The 17,908-nt window shown below is 35.6% G+C and overlaps 1 protein-coding gene across 2 annotated transcripts in view; it reads right to left on the bottom strand.

Annotated features, from left to right (window-relative positions):
- The window catches only part of SPATA17 (spermatogenesis associated 17), an 87,440-nt gene that overhangs the window by 65,398 nt on the left and 4,134 nt on the right, over nucleotides 1-17,908 (bottom strand). The window contains exons 2-5 of one of the 2 annotated variants that reach the window (XM_027681871.1): nucleotides 16,868-16,957; nucleotides 13,430-13,511; nucleotides 6,884-6,934; nucleotides 1,203-1,306 (exon numbers count right to left, since the gene is read on the bottom strand). In XM_027681871.1, the coding sequence (XP_027537672.1) occupies nucleotides 1,203-1,306; nucleotides 6,884-6,934; nucleotides 13,430-13,511; nucleotides 16,868-16,957 (327 nt within the window). The remainder of the gene's footprint in view (nucleotides 1-1,202; nucleotides 1,307-6,883; nucleotides 6,935-13,429; nucleotides 13,512-16,867; nucleotides 16,958-17,908) is intronic. The other variant, XM_027681872.1, reaches the window with a different exon arrangement.

Raw genomic sequence — 17,908 nt, 5'->3', positions numbered from 1 at the left:
ATTTTAGATCAAGAAGGTACAGTTGAAGAAATAACAGAATTTTTAAGTCTGTTTTTGCTGAGTTGTGATCTACTTTTATGCATAAAATACATTTAAATGAATAATAATAAGAGATCAGAGATAGGTGGTTATCAATATGCTTCACTATAGGTAACATTGTAAGGCACAAATAATATTGTTATGACAAAGAGGACATAGCATCAGCTATATTGTGGAAAAATAATATAAATTAATAAGCAGCATCCAAAGAAGTTGGACAATTTTCTTTTTTTCATATATAATTTGCATACGCTGTTTTATATGTCTTTGCCATGTGATTTAGACAAGATTTCCAGAAATATTTGTTTACTAGACTCCCTTATATTTCAGAAAGCAAAGATCTATCTCACGTGTTCTGAGTAGCAAACACTGGATAGATTTTGTTCAACAGCTTTCATTTATAACGAGAAAGTAATGATCATGGTCACCCAGTATTTTGTCTGTTTGTTTCCACTGTCATATGGAGTAATGGTCATGTAACAGTACATCAAATGCACTAGAGGGAAATAAGCACCTCTATTTTAGAGAGGTTTCAACTTAAGTACAGGGAAAGACAATGGGTGGATAGGAGAAATAGAGTAAGAACATATAGCAACTACAATTCTAGCCAGAAATCTAACGATTGGCGACTGGTTCTATTCTGCAGCTATGAAAAGAATCTGCTTCACTATATACACACCAGTATCTTCCACAACTAACATTCATAGTATGGCTCATACATGTAATTTGAATCCAAATCTGCACTTGCATTCATTGTCAATAATCAATAGTCAAAACAAATTATAAAAAGAAATTTTTGTTTAGCTTGTGTATAGTGGGGGAAAAATAATCTAGTTCAACAAACCATATGTAGGGCATAATAATCTATGAGCTCTGAGCATAGGTGAAGAGCCAAATTCATTTGGTACTAAAATGGTACTAACCCAGAGTGCATCTAATTAATTCAAAGAAATTATTCTCAATTCGTAACAGTGTAAATGAGAACTGAATGTGGTGCAACATGAATAGGCATAGGATAAAGAGAACGATGACTGATAGATATATATATATTTGATAATGGAGGGGAAACTACACTCAAAGAAATGTTTAATTAGTGCCATAAACGTTTTACAAATAAAAGAAGAGGAAATGAATGCTTTACCACATGGAGCTTTTGTCTTTACCTGACAAATGCGTTATTCACAGAAACAGCCTGCAAGTATTTCTTCAGGGCATAATAATTATGGATGTATTTCCGAACATAATAGCCTCGCCACCTTTTCTGGATCTAGAGGAAATAAATATTTGCTTAGTATATTTCAAATCAAAAGTTTGTATGCATGTCAAGTATCTGTAGTTTATCCCAAATAATATGGTTTCCTTAAAAGTGTTATGAAGTAGAAGCACCAATAAGTTTTAATGAAGAAAATTAGGGTAGGATGTAACATATTGTAGTTAAATGGCAATACGAATTTACTATTAAATGCAAACATTAAAAAAATAGTATTTGAGTATTGGGGTGTGACAATGAAAAGAAGCTCCTGCTACTACCAGTGGCATTGCTCTATGTAAGAACAGTAAAAAAGCAGACAACAGAAGTGGCGTCTTTTCCCACGTACAACAAGCATTCCCTACCAGTCACCACCTCACCAACATCTTACACTACACTTTCACCTTTGTGCTCTAGTTAAAATGTAGACTGAATAAAAGCCTTCCCAGTAATTCAGTGAATCAGGCTTTCTGCAAATTTAATTTACAAACTGCAGTTCTTTCATCTCCAGTGTAAAATGATTCATGTCTATTTGTTGCACATAAATTATAATCTTCTCACGAAATACCATTCTCCTGCATAGCAGAGAAAGCCTAACCTGGAAAAGGAAACCTCTTTCTCTGTAGCTAGTTGTAAAGCTGTACTACAAATAGAAATTAAGTAGCATCCTCCACCAGACAGAAATTATTTTTTGGTGCATTTTGAAAAGTATCAATTGAAAAAAACGAGAAGGAGAAAAAAAAATAAAAGGGGAGGGGGAAACTTAGTCTACCTGACTTTTCCCAAGAATTGATTTTGACAAAAACATTTAAATCTTCTCTGATACTTAAAAATCCTAATCATGATGTTTCTGAAATTACTACCTGTTTACTGGCTATCTGTTTAGTGGGAAGGGAAAGTAAGCATTAAGGACAGACAATTAAGCATTGGGATGGACTGCCCAGTGAGGTGGTGGAGTCACCATCCCTGAAGGTGTTCAAGAAATGGCTGGATGTGGCACTTAGTGGTGATTGGACAAAGGTTGGACTCAATGATCTTAAAGGCCTTTTCCAACCTAAATGATTCTGTAATTCTGTGATTCTGTAATTAGGTAAAAAGTTATCAGCACTGTCATATTTATCCCTGTGACATGTACAGGAGGAAGACATAACTATTCAGTCATGCTGAGGGTTGCTCTCGTTCCTGATTTTCTTTGCCATAAGAGGTCAGTGTATTCTAGATATACACATCTGAAAAATAGATTAATGATCTTTTAGATTAGTTTTATATTAGTCATAGATTAATGATGATAGATTAATGATCTTTTCCTTTGTTCCTTATGTCTGGTTCCTCTATCTTTACATTCTTCTGTCCTTGAACTTATTAATTTCCCTGAAAAATATTCTTTACTTCCTTTTTTGCATTTTGTCTCCTTTTTCCTCAATATTTTTCTAAACTAATCTCCAAATTTCTATTTTCTAGTCTGCAGTACCTTCATTACTACTCCAACTTCCTTCTCTTTGACCTTTACAGCTTTGAAATCTTAAAAGACATAACAGCTGAAAGGAAGAATCTACATTTAAAAAGCAAGAAGTTTGAGGTTTTACTGTCCAGAAGCAAATCCAAGTGCGAAGTTGCTCCCCTTCACTAAATGCATTGAAGAGAAAAATGTTCTAATTTTCTAAGCGCTATCCTACCCCTGTGGGCCTCTAGCTACTAGACTTTTCAAGAATTTAAACTCTTCAGTGCATCTACAGGGAACATTCTTCTTTTTTTTTGCTTTACATCAACCCTTCTCTTTCCAGAACCAAGGGAATGACTTGGTAAGTGGAGTGAAATCCCTGTGTTTGTGGTATCAGGTTTTTTTTCGTACCCTAATATCATTCTAAATACTCACGTAAAAAAAGGAGGGAAAGAGTGTCATGGGTTTTGTGTTTGATTCAGCCAGAAGGCAAGATTAAAAAAAAACTTGCCCATTGGCCCTACTATCAATGACCTTCAAAAGGTTATTCAAAGCCAAAAGACTTCAGAATCTGCATCGTCAAGTCGTGGAACTGCTCTCCAGTAACAGGCAATATTCTCTCAACTCCTTCAAGTTCAATTGCAGTCCAATTCTGTACCACTGTGATATCTGACCCAAGTTACCGCAATTTCTCCATCTCCTAACTTTTCCTGAGCAGAAAACAGTAACACACTGGAGCTGTCTATAAGAAGAACAAGGCAGGGCTGAATATTTTCATACTTTGATACCATTTTGCTATCACAAAACCCAAAACACTACTATTCAAAGTAAAAACTAGCATTTTGCCTCAACCAATGACACCTTGGGGCACAGTTATGATTATCTTTTCACATGGGATTTAAAAGAGAAAAAGTATCACAGAAAAGCTTTCCTTAAATCTTTGAGTCATGTGTCATGAAGAAAACTAAACTATGCGCTGGAATTATTAGGAATAAGAGGATATCAACTTCCAGTGTTAATATTTTCTTCTATTTCCCCTTTGTGCATCAGCATGTATTTTCCTCTCTTCCCAAATAAGACCCAAAACTAATTTAAAAAGTTGGTATTTTCTTTTACCTATGTGTTGTATATTTGGGATTTTTTTTAATAATAAGGGTTTGGACCTGTAGATATTGTTATAATATTAATAAACAACCGTTACGGGAACAAGAAAGGTTAAGCACTAGACACGCTGCTTTGCACTAGGTGATAGTAAATTTCATACTCTGCAACTCCACTTTCTCATAGACAAGCTTATTGGGTTAAAAAGGAATGGAGAAAGAGCAAAGAATGAGTATGCCTTCAGAGATCTGGGATTAAGCAAAATCCTTTGCATGTGAATAAGGATCTTAGCTTTGTTTTGCTGTTTGGCTTAAAAATTTCTCAACAAGAGCAACTTGGCTGCCATATAGCCATGTGCTCATTAATGCAGGATTATGGTCCCTTTGAAACTCTTTCTGACAGTCTTCACCTCACAGTTATAAATGCGGAACTGGATATTTCTGGGTTAAAGGATCAAAACTCAAACTGAAAGACAAAGGGCTCAAATTGTATAAAGCTATAATTACCTCCAATGGGCTCAGTGTACCAATTAAATGCTGCATTCTACCTTTATTTACACCACTTTCTGTTCAGAATGAACTCACTGATTTCAACTGAACGAAACACAAGTAAGAAAAACTGCAGTCTCAAATTATTTTATGCTAGATTTCTTTTTCCCTCGTACCGTATGTCAGAGATCCCAAAACTGAAGATTAGTCTTTTTAGAAAAGATCATTGTACACACACCTTATGATGATGCTCATGTTTCCAATGTTAAAGTTTTAAATGTTTCCTTTTATAAGGAAGTATAATGTGATGCAACTGAATTTCTTTCTATTTCCAAGGTGAATGCTTAAAAAATTCTTGGAAAAAAAAGAGACAACTGTGTATGCCCTTCAAAGTAATTAGCAAGTTTCAACAGTGATTGGTACAAAACAATTATTGTCATTGATCAGCACTGAACAGATAATTTTAAACAAAGTCATTGTGTGCTCAGCAGATTACAGCTTGTTAACGGGCAAGTTCTAAATGACCTCTTAAGCTAGTCAAATCAATGATGCATATTCCTCATTAAGTAACATCAAAATGTAAGTGGTCTTATAAATAATGTTTATTTTAAGCACTAAAACAAATGGCAAAACCTTGATATATCAAAAGCCATCTGCTCGTGGAAATTTTTTTTTTTGCCATAGGATTAGTTTTGTTGCTGAAAATTTATAGTAACCTTAAATCTTTTAAGGGAGAGAATCATATTTTGACGTAGTACTGAAACTACTTAACACAAGATCTCTGATTTAATTTTAGAAGGTAAAACTGATAGGTCTGGCTACAAAAGACAGAGATGTAGAATGACATACACAGTTATTGTTATATTTTTAGAACACTGAACTATATTAGTCATGAATCAAACTTCCAATGTGTGAATATGAGGCACTGTTGGCTTAGGAAAAGTAAAGTCTGGGCATGCATCTACTGTGCAGAAGCTCAACAGGCCTGATTCTCGATTGTCCTGGACCTTGGTTAGTTCTTCATAAAACTGATGACAGAAAAAAATCAAAACCATGCAGTGTTTCAGATTGGTAGCATTTTAAATCTGCTGTGCAGATACGGCTACACAAGATTATTTAGATAGAGGAGAAACGGATTCTGACATTTGCAACTAAATAAAGATCTGTTCTATTGTTTTCTACTGATTTAAACTTCTATTAAAGAAAAGGACATGACTGAAAAAATGGTACTTTGAAGATTTATATCACCTAATGATTCAACATTATATTTCCATTACAAATGAATGGGAACACATTCAATTTCTTTTAAAAATGAAAGACCAAATGCAAAACTCCATTTGACTAGAATACATAATTACCTCTGAAATTTGGTCTTCAAATGTCTTCTAAAAGTACACAGGCAACTTTTAAGAGCTGGCTTACATCTTATGTTTTCTCACTGATTTCAGCTGCAGGAGTAAATGGCATTTATCCACTGTGGAATACTTTCCAACTAGCTAACTAAGGAATAAACTAAAACAATAACAAGAAAGTACATTTGTGAGGAATTAGACTGCTGTTAAACACCTTCAGTTCTCTAACCTGCACCAAATGTAAGATTCAACTTTGTGCCTTTGAGAGAACCAGGACTAAGTAAAAAAACCTGATGGGAACACATCTCTTGACTCTGAGTTATTCCGGACCCAGAAAGGACACAAAATTAAAATCCATTCTGAGAATCTTCCTACTTTGCAGGAGTTTCCTTGGGTTAATCTTCATCCTCACCATATTCCGACATTTGGCAGAATTCAAAGGGTAAGATAGTTTGTCTAAAAAGATACAGGCCTCTCAAGTAAAACAGTTTTATACCACAAAATAAGTAACTAAGATAAAAAGATTTCATCAAATTAATTATCTCATGTCCTTCCCATGTTTGTTTTACATATTTGTTTAGGTGCAGTTCCGAAGTTCAGTGAACAAAAATGCTAATTTCCAGTTAAACATATTTTGCAGTTTTCCCTGTAAAAACCTTCATCGACTGTAGATTTACTAAAGTTCATGGACTGTTTATACTTTTCTTCATTTAGCAAAATTCAGTCATAGTATCATTAATGAGATCAGTGCAGTTCCACTTCTGTGTTTAGGTAATGAAATTGTCCCGTGCTCTCTGAGTAACTCTTGAGATTCAATACATCAAACGTCATGTACTAACAAAAGAAAAAGCACAGCTACATCAGCAAATCAGTATAGAAGCCCTATAGTTTGTCAGAATTGTAAATATATGTCTACATTTGTAAGAACATTGGCAAATAGAACGTTTGGGGGTTTTAGCAGTATCACATAAGGTAAGGTACAATGAACATTTAAATGGGGCAAGACACACGCAGGTGCCTTAAATTCAGCTACAGTTTTCAAATACAACCAAAACTACTGAGTGCAACTTTAATTTTTAACTATGTACTATTTCCCACTGTTGCCATCAGCATATCAATCAAGTGTATATTATTCTGGTTTGCTCATTTTATTAAAAGCAAATTCGGAGCACAATTGACTTTTCATTTGTTTAACAAGGGAAGAAATATTTACCCTGACAGCCATTTCATTGTAGAAATTCATCTTCATAATAAAATATGCTGTCTGTGAACCAAGGAAAAAAAAGATGGCATATATTTCAGTTACACAAAGACAGTCCTCCTATTTTTACATATAAAAGATAAGAATCTTTATACATAATACATAATAAGAGTTCTAGGCTTACAGAGAATAAAATCAAACTTTGTATTGAAGAGATAGGCTTCCTAATACATAATGCAGGCTTAACCAGAAAAATCTATGGTAGTCAAACTAGGAGCTAATGGAGATATATGATCATAAAATGCTCTCCGCTGAGTTTGATAATCAATGGTGCTCTACTGAGAGTAGAATAACAAAGCAGAAATATTCACAAGTGCTGGTGACACGTAGTATTGTATGATTTATTCACTGGGGTTCTTTTAGCCAAAACTCACAGAAACATAAAAGGAATTCATATTTCAAGACGTCTGGTTTAATGAAAAATTCAAAGAAATGCTGTCTTCAGTCGAAATCGTTCAAGGATACGGATGCAGTGATGGAGCAAAATTGTGCCTTCCAACCATCTGTACTAAATGTTATGTACTTAGCTGCCTCCCGAGTAATCGTTGGGAATTTTGTTTCATTTAATATTCATTTTAACATCATAAAATCATAAATACAATGATACCATGTTACAGTGAATCCCCTGATATAGAAAACATTTCCTGAAGTCCTGGTTTCCTTCCAATAAAGTAGAATTCCTCTCATAGTGAACGAATCCCCTATTATACTAAGCAATCACTTGGCAGCATAGGTTATTTTAATGGATACATCACTTTAAACTAAGCTTTCACATCTGTTCCGCCCTCTAATTACAAATGCAAAATGAACATAATTCACAATTGTATCATAAAAAGTAAAATATAAGTACTTTGAATGCAAGAGTATGTCCTTTATTTAGCACAACATGCAGCTTTTATGTGATTCTCATGTTTTAGACACAAATCAAAGGCAAAAGTGCTTTCCCCTGATATAGTGATTTTCTCCCCCATGGCAAACAGGAATTCACTATAAAAGGGTTTCACTGTAATTAGTGTTATTTGAATTGCCTAGTCTGATCCAAAGCAAATTGTCTGTGGAGAGCAGCAGGACTGGATTATTTATCAACAGTCTGGGCAATTAAGAAACAGTTGGCTGCAATATGTTATTTACAAATGAACACAATGATGCTACTTCATTTTAAATTCTCTTTCTTCATTACATTAAGCAAGGCATAATTCCTGCAGTTTAATTAAGGTGCATTTTAAATGCTCACTTTAATATCGTACCAATCTAATAATAATGGAAACAGTACAAAAAAATATTTCTTATGTGAAAGAAAATTGCAGGATTGTTAAATTTCAAAAAAGTTTCACGTGTATGTGTAGATGTATACATACACACACGTATACATATATATATTTGAGGGAAAATCTGCCCCAAAGGTACAAATTAGAATAAACAGTGGACTGTCTCTCTCCCTTCATCTCCATAAATGTTTACTGAGTGATACTAAGAGTAGATAGCTAATAATGGAATGAAATAATGTCTGCCAGATTTAAGTATATTCCTAAACTGTTTGATTAAATTGATAAAATTTTGTTTTGCAGCTCATCTTTTCTTTCTTTGCAAGGGAACATAAGAGTTGCCACACCACCAAATAGATAAAGTACATTTTAATGGAAGTTCCTAAGCTTAAAAATGTTTATCAGATTTCTGTCCATCGATTACTAAACTAAACAATCTTACATCTTTTTGTTTATTCTTCTCAGAGTTGAAGGCTGTGAGCACTTAGGTCTGAATGCAGCCCATTTCACTGAGGAACCTAAATCGGAGACCTAACATCATTAATGCTCTTGATATCATCAACACTCAAAGACAGAGGGACCATTGTCTCTGAGCTTGGCAAAGTATTGAAGAACTTTGTCTACTATTTGTTAGTCAGTGGCAACTAGGGTCCTAATTTGGACACCTCACTAAGGTGTGAAAATCCAGGCCTTTACCACCACTTAAGATGGTCACTCACAATGAAAAGGAAGTTACACATTTCTGCTTTTACTCAACTGTTGCTCTGAATCACAAGTCATCCAAATGCAGAATTGCTCACACAACTGTCTTACAACCTGATTCTTTCACCAAAAGCTGAAGGCTGTGTCACCATCTAGGTTCTTTTGCAAATAGATTTGCCCTCTGTTTTCTAATCCTAATCAGAAAGTTTTGCCATTACAAGTGATGGAAAATGTGTTCATCCCTATTCACAAAAGAACAGTCATAATTTAGTGCTTCAACCCAAGTCTACACTTATGTGCTCTCCTACTAAACAAAAGATTATTTCCTGAACTGGGGCCTGCTTGTCCAGAAGACCCTTTCCTTATGCTTAAGTGGAATTACCTGCATTTCAGCCTGTGTCCAATGGATTGCTTGTAATTTTTTCATTGAGTGCCAATTTGAAGGTGACACTGCCAGGTTAACTCTCTGGGGAAAATTATCTTGCCATCTCATCCACATGTACCAGCTCCATTTCTGAATCATGAAGTCTTTGTATCTGTCTGATGTTACAGATCTTCCTACCAGCTTACTTCAAGCACATGTTTGAAGCCTTTTGTTTATAAACTGTTGTACTATTTTCTCCCTTTGTATTTAAAAACATGCTTGGGGACCACCTCCAAATGTGATCTGATTCTGATTGGTGTTTTCTTTTGCTTTAAACAGTTAATATGAAATGACAAATTCAAACAAGATCCAGAAATCTGACTGAGGTTAAGGTTGAGAGAAGGAAGAAACACATGGTCTAAATTGGCGTGTTGTTGTAATGGTTTGGGTGTTTTTGTAGAGCAAATAGGCATTTGACTAATTCCTATTGGACTGGAATTATTTAAAACTGGTTGCTGAGTTAAAGCTAAACCATTTAGTGTGGTGTCAAACTATATCACATAAAATATTCACTTTTCTCAATTGCATCTCCTTTAAAAGTAAGCTAAAAATACAGCCATCATGCATGCCAATTTCATATAACAATTAAATGTTACAATTCCCCTTCCTTAAACAAGTGCTTATTTGACTTTGAGAAATAGTACAATAAAGAAACAATGATGTACAGTTTGATTCATGTTCTGGCACTTGCCTGGTTTTAAAAGTCGTACTTTCCTGCACGTCATGCAAAACTTCAGAATCCAACACAGTCATGTTATTAAGAAAGGTTAAGTTTTCTTAAGTTATTAAGAAAATTGTAGGAGAGCAGTTCTTAATTTTAGCTTGAGATTAATTAGGAAACAAAGCTTTATACCAAAGAACCTATGTTTAGAATAGAAAGGCACATAACCTTAATCATATGAATGGCATCAATAGGTGAGGGTTTTTTTACTTAATGTATTTTAACAGTCAAAAGAAGAGGCAGTAGAGGAGTAGGAAATGAAATACTAGTAGTGATGCACATATGGACAACCAATCTGATGAGCCTCAGCCTTTGTTATTTTCCGCATCAGTACCACTCACATTTCACAATTTTGAATATAATCATTAAAATGATTTATTATCAAGCAATCATGGGTATTTTGTGCATATGCTTTGCCTTGTTTGCTGGCAGCAGATACCAATCCAATCATTATCAGCAGACAAATTTTAAAGTGACCAGTGTATTTAAGGAACTATCATGTCAAATGTATCATTGTGTTTCATAGTCAGGAGTCATTACAGATGTTATTAGCAAGAGTTCATTGCAAATATTAACTGATCCTTTTAACTTGAAAGTTATGCTAAGCTGCTGAGAAGATTTTGGGTTTTTTTAACATATTCCAAATTCAGCCATTGAGTAAAGACAAATATAAGGCATTAACTTGAACTTCATATTAAGTCCACCCCAAATCACACAATATTGAATATAGCAATCTAAAGGGAGTAAAAGGTGCCTCTGCATCTGCTACTTGTATGGCTTTCAGGTTGGCTTCCAATCAGGCTGTCCTATTTAGTCTTCTCCAATCAAAGAGATGGCAAGCACAAAATGAAGTATTTGAGGGAAAAAGGTGGTTTTCTATGCTGATTGCTGTAAAATTTGTAAGCTTTCTGATGAGATTCTCTTTCTCTAGAGCTCTGGCTAGCACTGGATAAGTACTGGAATTCAGAAACTGGATGAATTCATGGTCTGATTTAGAATGTGCGTACTAAGTATGGGCTTGTAGAATTTTTTGTCCTACATTATTTCACAGACTTCAGATTTGGCAAGAGCTTGTCAGTTATGTCTATTTGAAGAGCTAAATATGAACTAGGCTTTATTGATTAAAGACTCTTTTATTTTTCTTTTCAGATATATATTTCAAGAATGGAGAGCTGAAGGGGTTTTATGATGTTAGCTCTCTAAGCTCCATTATTACAGGAAATCTGTGCTAATTTGAAAGACTCTATCTTAAAATGTAACTGTCCAAGCATTTTTTAAGAAGACAGGGGAAAAGAAGACAGAACAAAGAGGTGAGGTAAAAGACCTCTGATTTCATGAATGCATAGAACAATTGAGGTTGGCAGAGACCTCTGAGACTCTAAACCACTACTCAAAACAGGATCAATTAGAGAAAGTTGTGCAGGGCCTTGTGTGGTGGGGTTTTGAGTATCTCCAAGGGTGGAAACTCTACAAGAACAGCTTGCTCAATCTGGGCAACCCCTTCCAGTATCTGAGCACCCTCACAGTAAAAAAAGTTGCTTCTTATCTTCAAGCGGAATTTCTTGTGTTTCAGTTTGTGCCCACTGCCTCTCATCCTGTCCCTGGGCACCAATTCCAAATACCATTGAGGCTGGCTCTCTGGGAAGAGTTATTTTGCCATCTCACCTACAGGACAACACTCAGAACAGTGCAATGGACAATAAGCATGGTGGTTATATGTTTACTTTGTATCTTATCTGAGAATCACTGTTCTTACAACAACTACACATAAAAGTAAGTCTCTGAAGTGACATAATTCTATTTAAAATAGGAAACTGATTACTGTCAACAAAGAAACTAGCATTTGAACATGAATGGTCGAAAGAAAGCTCCTTACAATCCGGGAGGGATTGAAAATTGGCCATCAGACCTTAGTCCTGATTAATCCCTCTTAAAAACCTAATGATCAGATGTCAAAAACTGGCACGGTCCTTCTTCTCATCTCGCAAAACACAGAAACACATGAATCGCCTTGTTTCTGAAATTAAATTCATCCCTCTACAATGCTTAAACTGAAAAAATGTAGAATTTGAGGGAACATTATGAGATGACTTCACCTAAAACATTGCCTGAAGTGTATCTAAGCCATCCATAAGCATTTTTCTATTCTCCTCTTAACAACTTGCACTAGAGGGAGTTCCACAGCATCTTTTGGCAGTATGTATCAATATTTCACAGGAATTTGATCTCTTCTCTCCCTTTTCCCAGTGACTGCATAGATCCTTTCTCTTTATTAAAAAATTTAATATACATTATCATGTCTCCATTCTACGGAAGCTCCTCTAGATTAAACAAACCTTCTCTAAGCTCAGGAAAAATTTTCAGATGAAGTTCCTTCTCTTTTTCAAAATACAACCCAATCCAACCATGCAGCTATCTGCTCTGCATTCAAGAATTAGTTTTAGAGATGACTGAAAAGCACAGCCTGAAAGGATGGCTCACCATTTATTAGTTAAGCCAGTTAGTAAGCTGAAAGAGAGAAAATCTTTAAATAGATTACTGATAAACTTGGGGGAAAAATAGACAATCTTTCAGGTACATGACTCCTGCTACTTGAAAATATAGTTCAGTAGAGGGTATGAACTTTGGTCTGTAATGTATGAGTTATTACAGCTCTTTTTTTTACTTTTTCTTGAGTTGTCTGTTTTGATTAAAACACAACAATTTAACAAAATTAATCTAGAATAAATGACTAACAAGTTTAAAACTATTGTAAAACATTAACATAAATTGATAAATTAGTGAAGTAAACCACATATTAAAACCTTAATTTTTTTATGTTAAAGGCAAATTAGTTTCTTCTTAATCTCCTAAACCTGTTAATAGAGGTTTTAGCTTGTGTGTTATCATACACTTTTGCTATCTTCAGGTCTGTCAAGGGAATTAGATTGACTGTGATCTGCTGTGTGCCTTAAGGCAAAACCTCAAATACTTCAAGGTTCATTAAGTAAGAAATTTAAACCACTAAAACATAAACCAGCAATGTGTGGACACATTGGCTTATTTTATTTTCAAAATTAGAAGTTCTGCCAGGAAAAAAAAAAAAGCACCTTTTAAAGCTCCAATTCTGCAATTAGCATCATGTGGGCAGGCTTCTGCATGAGCAGATCTCATTGCTGGTTTGGGAACTAATACTCCAGAGCTGCAAACACTTAAACACTGACTTAACTTGACTGTTATGAGTAGGCTTACTGAAATTAATGGTGCTTTTCATGATAGTAAAGTTAAGTACATGCCTGTGTGAATAAAGGATCAAGATTCAGTTTTTTAATTTCATGATGAGCAAATGAATTATTTCTATGTATTCTACAAATAACCAAACAAAACTTTTTAAAGTAGTTTTCTACCTCCACCATTTTTCTGAAGTGTTTTCTGCATCGATATCCTCTCCACCACTTCTGTATCAAAATCGCCATTTCATTCAGATGTCTAAAATGAAATATATTAACAAAATAATGATTTTTTGGAGACTTCCCAGTATAACTTTTTTTTTCATAATATTAAAAATAACATATAGTGTATTATCCATACTTATTCCAGATGACCACTACAAACACACTTTATATGTATACATGTATCCATACATACATATGCACACGTACAAATAGACCCTTATATACCTATATTTATGCATACACACAAACTTTGATTTTTGGAAAAAATGTGTTACTGCAAACTTCCCTATTTTGGTTATCATTACAAAAGTTTAATGAAAAAGCCTTACGAATTTCATTTGCATAATAAGATGATTTTATTTGCGTGGATGGTTTTAAACAACATATCAGTTCAGAATTTTTTACGTCACATGCACATTTTCGCAGCTTTACAATTTTTAAATATTTGACAAAACCCACTGATATCTGGAATTCTGAGACACCTTATTCACCTGTATACATCTTCTTTGCTTTTATGAAATTATACCTAGCTTAATTGTGAGTTAATATTTACTTTGACTCTCTCTCTATATATATACATAATATATATGTATGTGTTTATATATATTATATATGAAATTATGGTACTAAAAATTTCATAATTGGTGTCTCACATTAATTTTTGGAGAAAATCATGCAATCATTACTATGGGACTGTCTAGAAAAAAACTGCATAGGGGATCATTCATACCACCTGACTGCGGACATCAAACTCATAAGCCTTGAAGCCCACTCAGTGGAAGCAGTCTTAGGGTAATTCAGAACACTGAGAACTGCACATATTGAGCCTGTGCTCCTAAGTCAGAGAGAATCACAGAATCATTGAAGTTGGAAGAAACCTTCAAGATCAACTAGTCCAACCGTCAACCCAGCACCACCATAATCACCCCTAAACCATATCCCCAAGTGCCACATCCAGACACCCCTTGAACGCTTCCAGAGATGGTGACCACCATCCCCCCAGGCTACTTATTCCAATGCCTAATCACTCCTTCACTGAAATTTTTTTCCTAATATCTAATCTGAACTTCCTGTGGTGCAACTTAAGGCCATTTCCTCTGATCCTTTCACTTGATACATAGCAGAAGAGATCGACCCCCACCTCACTACAACTTTCTTTCAGGCACTGTAGAGAGCAGTGTGGTCCTCCCTGAGCTTCCCCTTCTCCAGGCTAAACAACCTCAGCTGCTCCTCATATGACTTGTGCTCCAGACCCTTCACCAGCTCCGTTACCCTTCTCTGGACATGTTCCAGCAACTCACTGTCTTTCTTGTAGTGAGGGGTCCAGAGCTGAACACAGTAAATGAGGTGAGGCCTCACCAGTGCCAAGTACAGGGGGGCCATCTCTTCCCTAGTTCTCCTGGACAAACTTGATACAGGCCAAGAAACCAAGAGGACGCTGAGCAAGATCAGTCTGCACACAGTTGCAGAGAAAATCCTCTTCTACACGTAGCTGAGATTTACTTCTTCCTACATTGGTCATTACTAAATACAAATGTGTGTTTGGAAGAGCATTTTCCTATAGAATAGATTGGCGAAGACACTTGGGTTTTCACTTTCTTCTGCGGCATACAGCTGTTACTCATGTCCTGGAAACAGAGGGTAAATAATCAAGCCTTTGTCTTTGTGGGTGCTTTTTGACATTGATTTTTTGGAGGGTTGAAGTACCATGTTTTTTTGCCTGCTGAATGCTTGCCTGTGACAGCTGCATCCTGTGACAACACATTTGAACCAGCAATGGAAAGCAAATTACCTGTGCTTTTTTTGACAAGTGCACATAATGACTGTAGCCTATCTTTCTATGAGGGAAATACTAGCCATTAAATAATTAATTTTATTAAACCTAATAATAACTTATGTTTGACACAGTCTGTCTGGATGATACATAATGACCCGTGACAGGCAAGAGGTCAAACTAGAAGATGTAAAAATCCCTCGCCCCAATTTTTATGAAGATGCAGAAATTTGAGCACATGAGTTTGACCAGTTGGGCTTACGATCATAAAAAATGGAGGAGGGCTTTCAGGGAGAAGGGACCAATCATAGTGTTTCCAAGAATCTTGTATCAACATCATAAAACCATAGAATCATTAAGGTTGGAAAAGACCTTCAAGATCAAGTCCAATGTTGATACGGCATTTTACAGAACAAAAATCTCTGATTTACAAATGGAGAAAATTACGTAAAGAGAGATTTTTTTTTAAATGACCTGGTTAAATCCAGCAGTAGAACTTAATTTCTACAATAAAAGTCCAGTTGCCATACCCTCACTAGGCAATTTTTCTGTAACAACAACAATAAGAGAGAGCAGCGCCACAGAAAAGGACCTGGGGATCCTGGTTGCCAGCAAGTTGAATATGAGTCAGCAGTGCCCTGGCAGTCAGGAGGGCCAACCCTGTCCTGGGGGGCATCAGGCAAAGCATCATCATCTGGTCGAGGGAGGGGATTGTCCTGCTCTGCTCTGCACTGGTGCAGCCTCACCTTGAATATTGTGTGCAGTTTTGGGCACCACAATGTAAGAAAGATATAAAGCTACTAGAGAGCATCCAAAGGAGGGCTATGGAGATGGTGAAGGGCCTTGAGGGGAAGCTGTTATGAAGAGTGGCTGAGGTCACTTGGTCTGTTCTGCCTGGAGGAGACTGAGGGGAGACCTCATCCCAGTCCACAACTTCCTCGTGAGGGGAAGAGGAGGGGCAGGCACTGATCTCTTCTCTGTTGTGATCAGTGACAGGACCTGAGGGAGTGGTTTGAAGTTGTGTCAGGGGAGGTTTAGGTTGGATATTAGGAAAAAGTTTTTCACCCAGAGGGTGGTTGGGCACTGGAACAGGGTCCCCAGGGAGGTGGTCACAGCACCGAGCCTGACAGAGTTCAAGAAGTGTTTGGACAGCGCTCTCAGGCACATGGTGTGACTCGACGTGTCCTGTGCAGGGCCAGGAGTTGGACTTGGATGATCCTTTTGAGTCCCTTCCAACTCAGGATATTCTATCATTCTATAAGAAAAGTCTCTGAATCAGCATATCCGAGGGACATTTGGTTCTTTCGTTTCTTTTCCAGTTGTGAAAAGATGTCCTATAGAATACTGTGTATCTATTATGAAGATAGATTATTTACACACTACCTATTAGCATCATGCCTTTTTAACTGTATGCAGTTCTGAAAATCAAAAAATATTTTTTACAGTGCCACAGCATATATTTCATTCTGTTGAAAAGCAGAATAACAGTTGTTGCTTTTTTTTTTCCCCTAAATGCTCTCATTTTATTAAAATCAAGTAATACCATGAGCAATTTTGAGGAAAAATTCAAGGCTGAAACACAGATTAGGATAGGCTAGATAGGCTTAATATACTACCTCAGATAGGCTCGGACCCTGCATCCTCGAAACCAGCTCTGGATTTTGACAGCAGCTCTGTATTTTATTTTTCTGTCTTCATCTATAGATCTGGAAATATAAAAGCAGTAATAATTATCAGTATGGCGATGTAGAACCAAAGTAAGAAAAATATTCTAAATATGTTTTATTGTTGCAGTTTGGGATCCTTTTCACTAGGTTTTTAACTTTTTAATTCTACATAATTCAATGGTAATGCAGAAAAATGTAATTTACATTAGTTGCATAGTATGAAGGTAACAAGGATAAAGAGTATTGAAACTCATAGGGGATGTAAGTTTTGGGAGAGTGTATTTCTTATTCTCACACAATACTGAATATACATGTCAGCATGTCACATGGACTTCTTCCATTGCAGGTGAAATATGTGGATAATGCTTTAACTAAAATTAGGACTGAATTAGAACAAAAACCAGGTAACTGTGTATAATATTGTATACTATGTGAATATTAAATAAATTCACTGTGGTCAATACTATAATCTGAAGCATATATTAAACGTAAGATCTAGTTTAAACACATTATCTTTTGATTGTTAAAAAATATTTTAGTCACTTATTACTTGAACATTGATAGCATCAATAATGGTGACAGATACACTCCTTGTCTGTAGGATTTTTTTAATGAATATGAGTTGACCTTAGCAGGATGGAACAGAGGATTTAGACATTCTATCTAGTTTCCTAGGAAGGAATTTCAAGAGGAGAAATATGAAAAAGAAGAGGTGATCAAAGGAAAGGGAGATACAAATGTAAGTTTATACTGTTATGACAATGAAAGTATAGGAAAGAAACTAGGTGTGGGAATTTCCAAACTTTAGAGGGTCTAGAACATCAGGAAACTTAGTGTGGCTTAAAAGGAAGTCAGAACTTGGAAACTTATTAATTTAAACAGATACCAAAGAGATGACCATAGGAATCTTTTACATGGAAATACAGTAATCAATGCAACAGCTTATTGAGTCCTGACAGAACTTTTCAAAATGAGAATTCAAAGACACGG

This window comes from Neopelma chrysocephalum, unplaced genomic scaffold (genome assembly GCF_003984885.1).
Source record: "Neopelma chrysocephalum unplaced genomic scaffold, ASM398488v2 Primary Assembly neopelma1_61b, whole genome shotgun sequence".
Taxonomy (NCBI): domain Eukaryota; kingdom Metazoa; phylum Chordata; class Aves; order Passeriformes; family Pipridae; genus Neopelma; species Neopelma chrysocephalum.
This window is presented reverse-complemented; position numbering and strand designations above follow the sequence as displayed.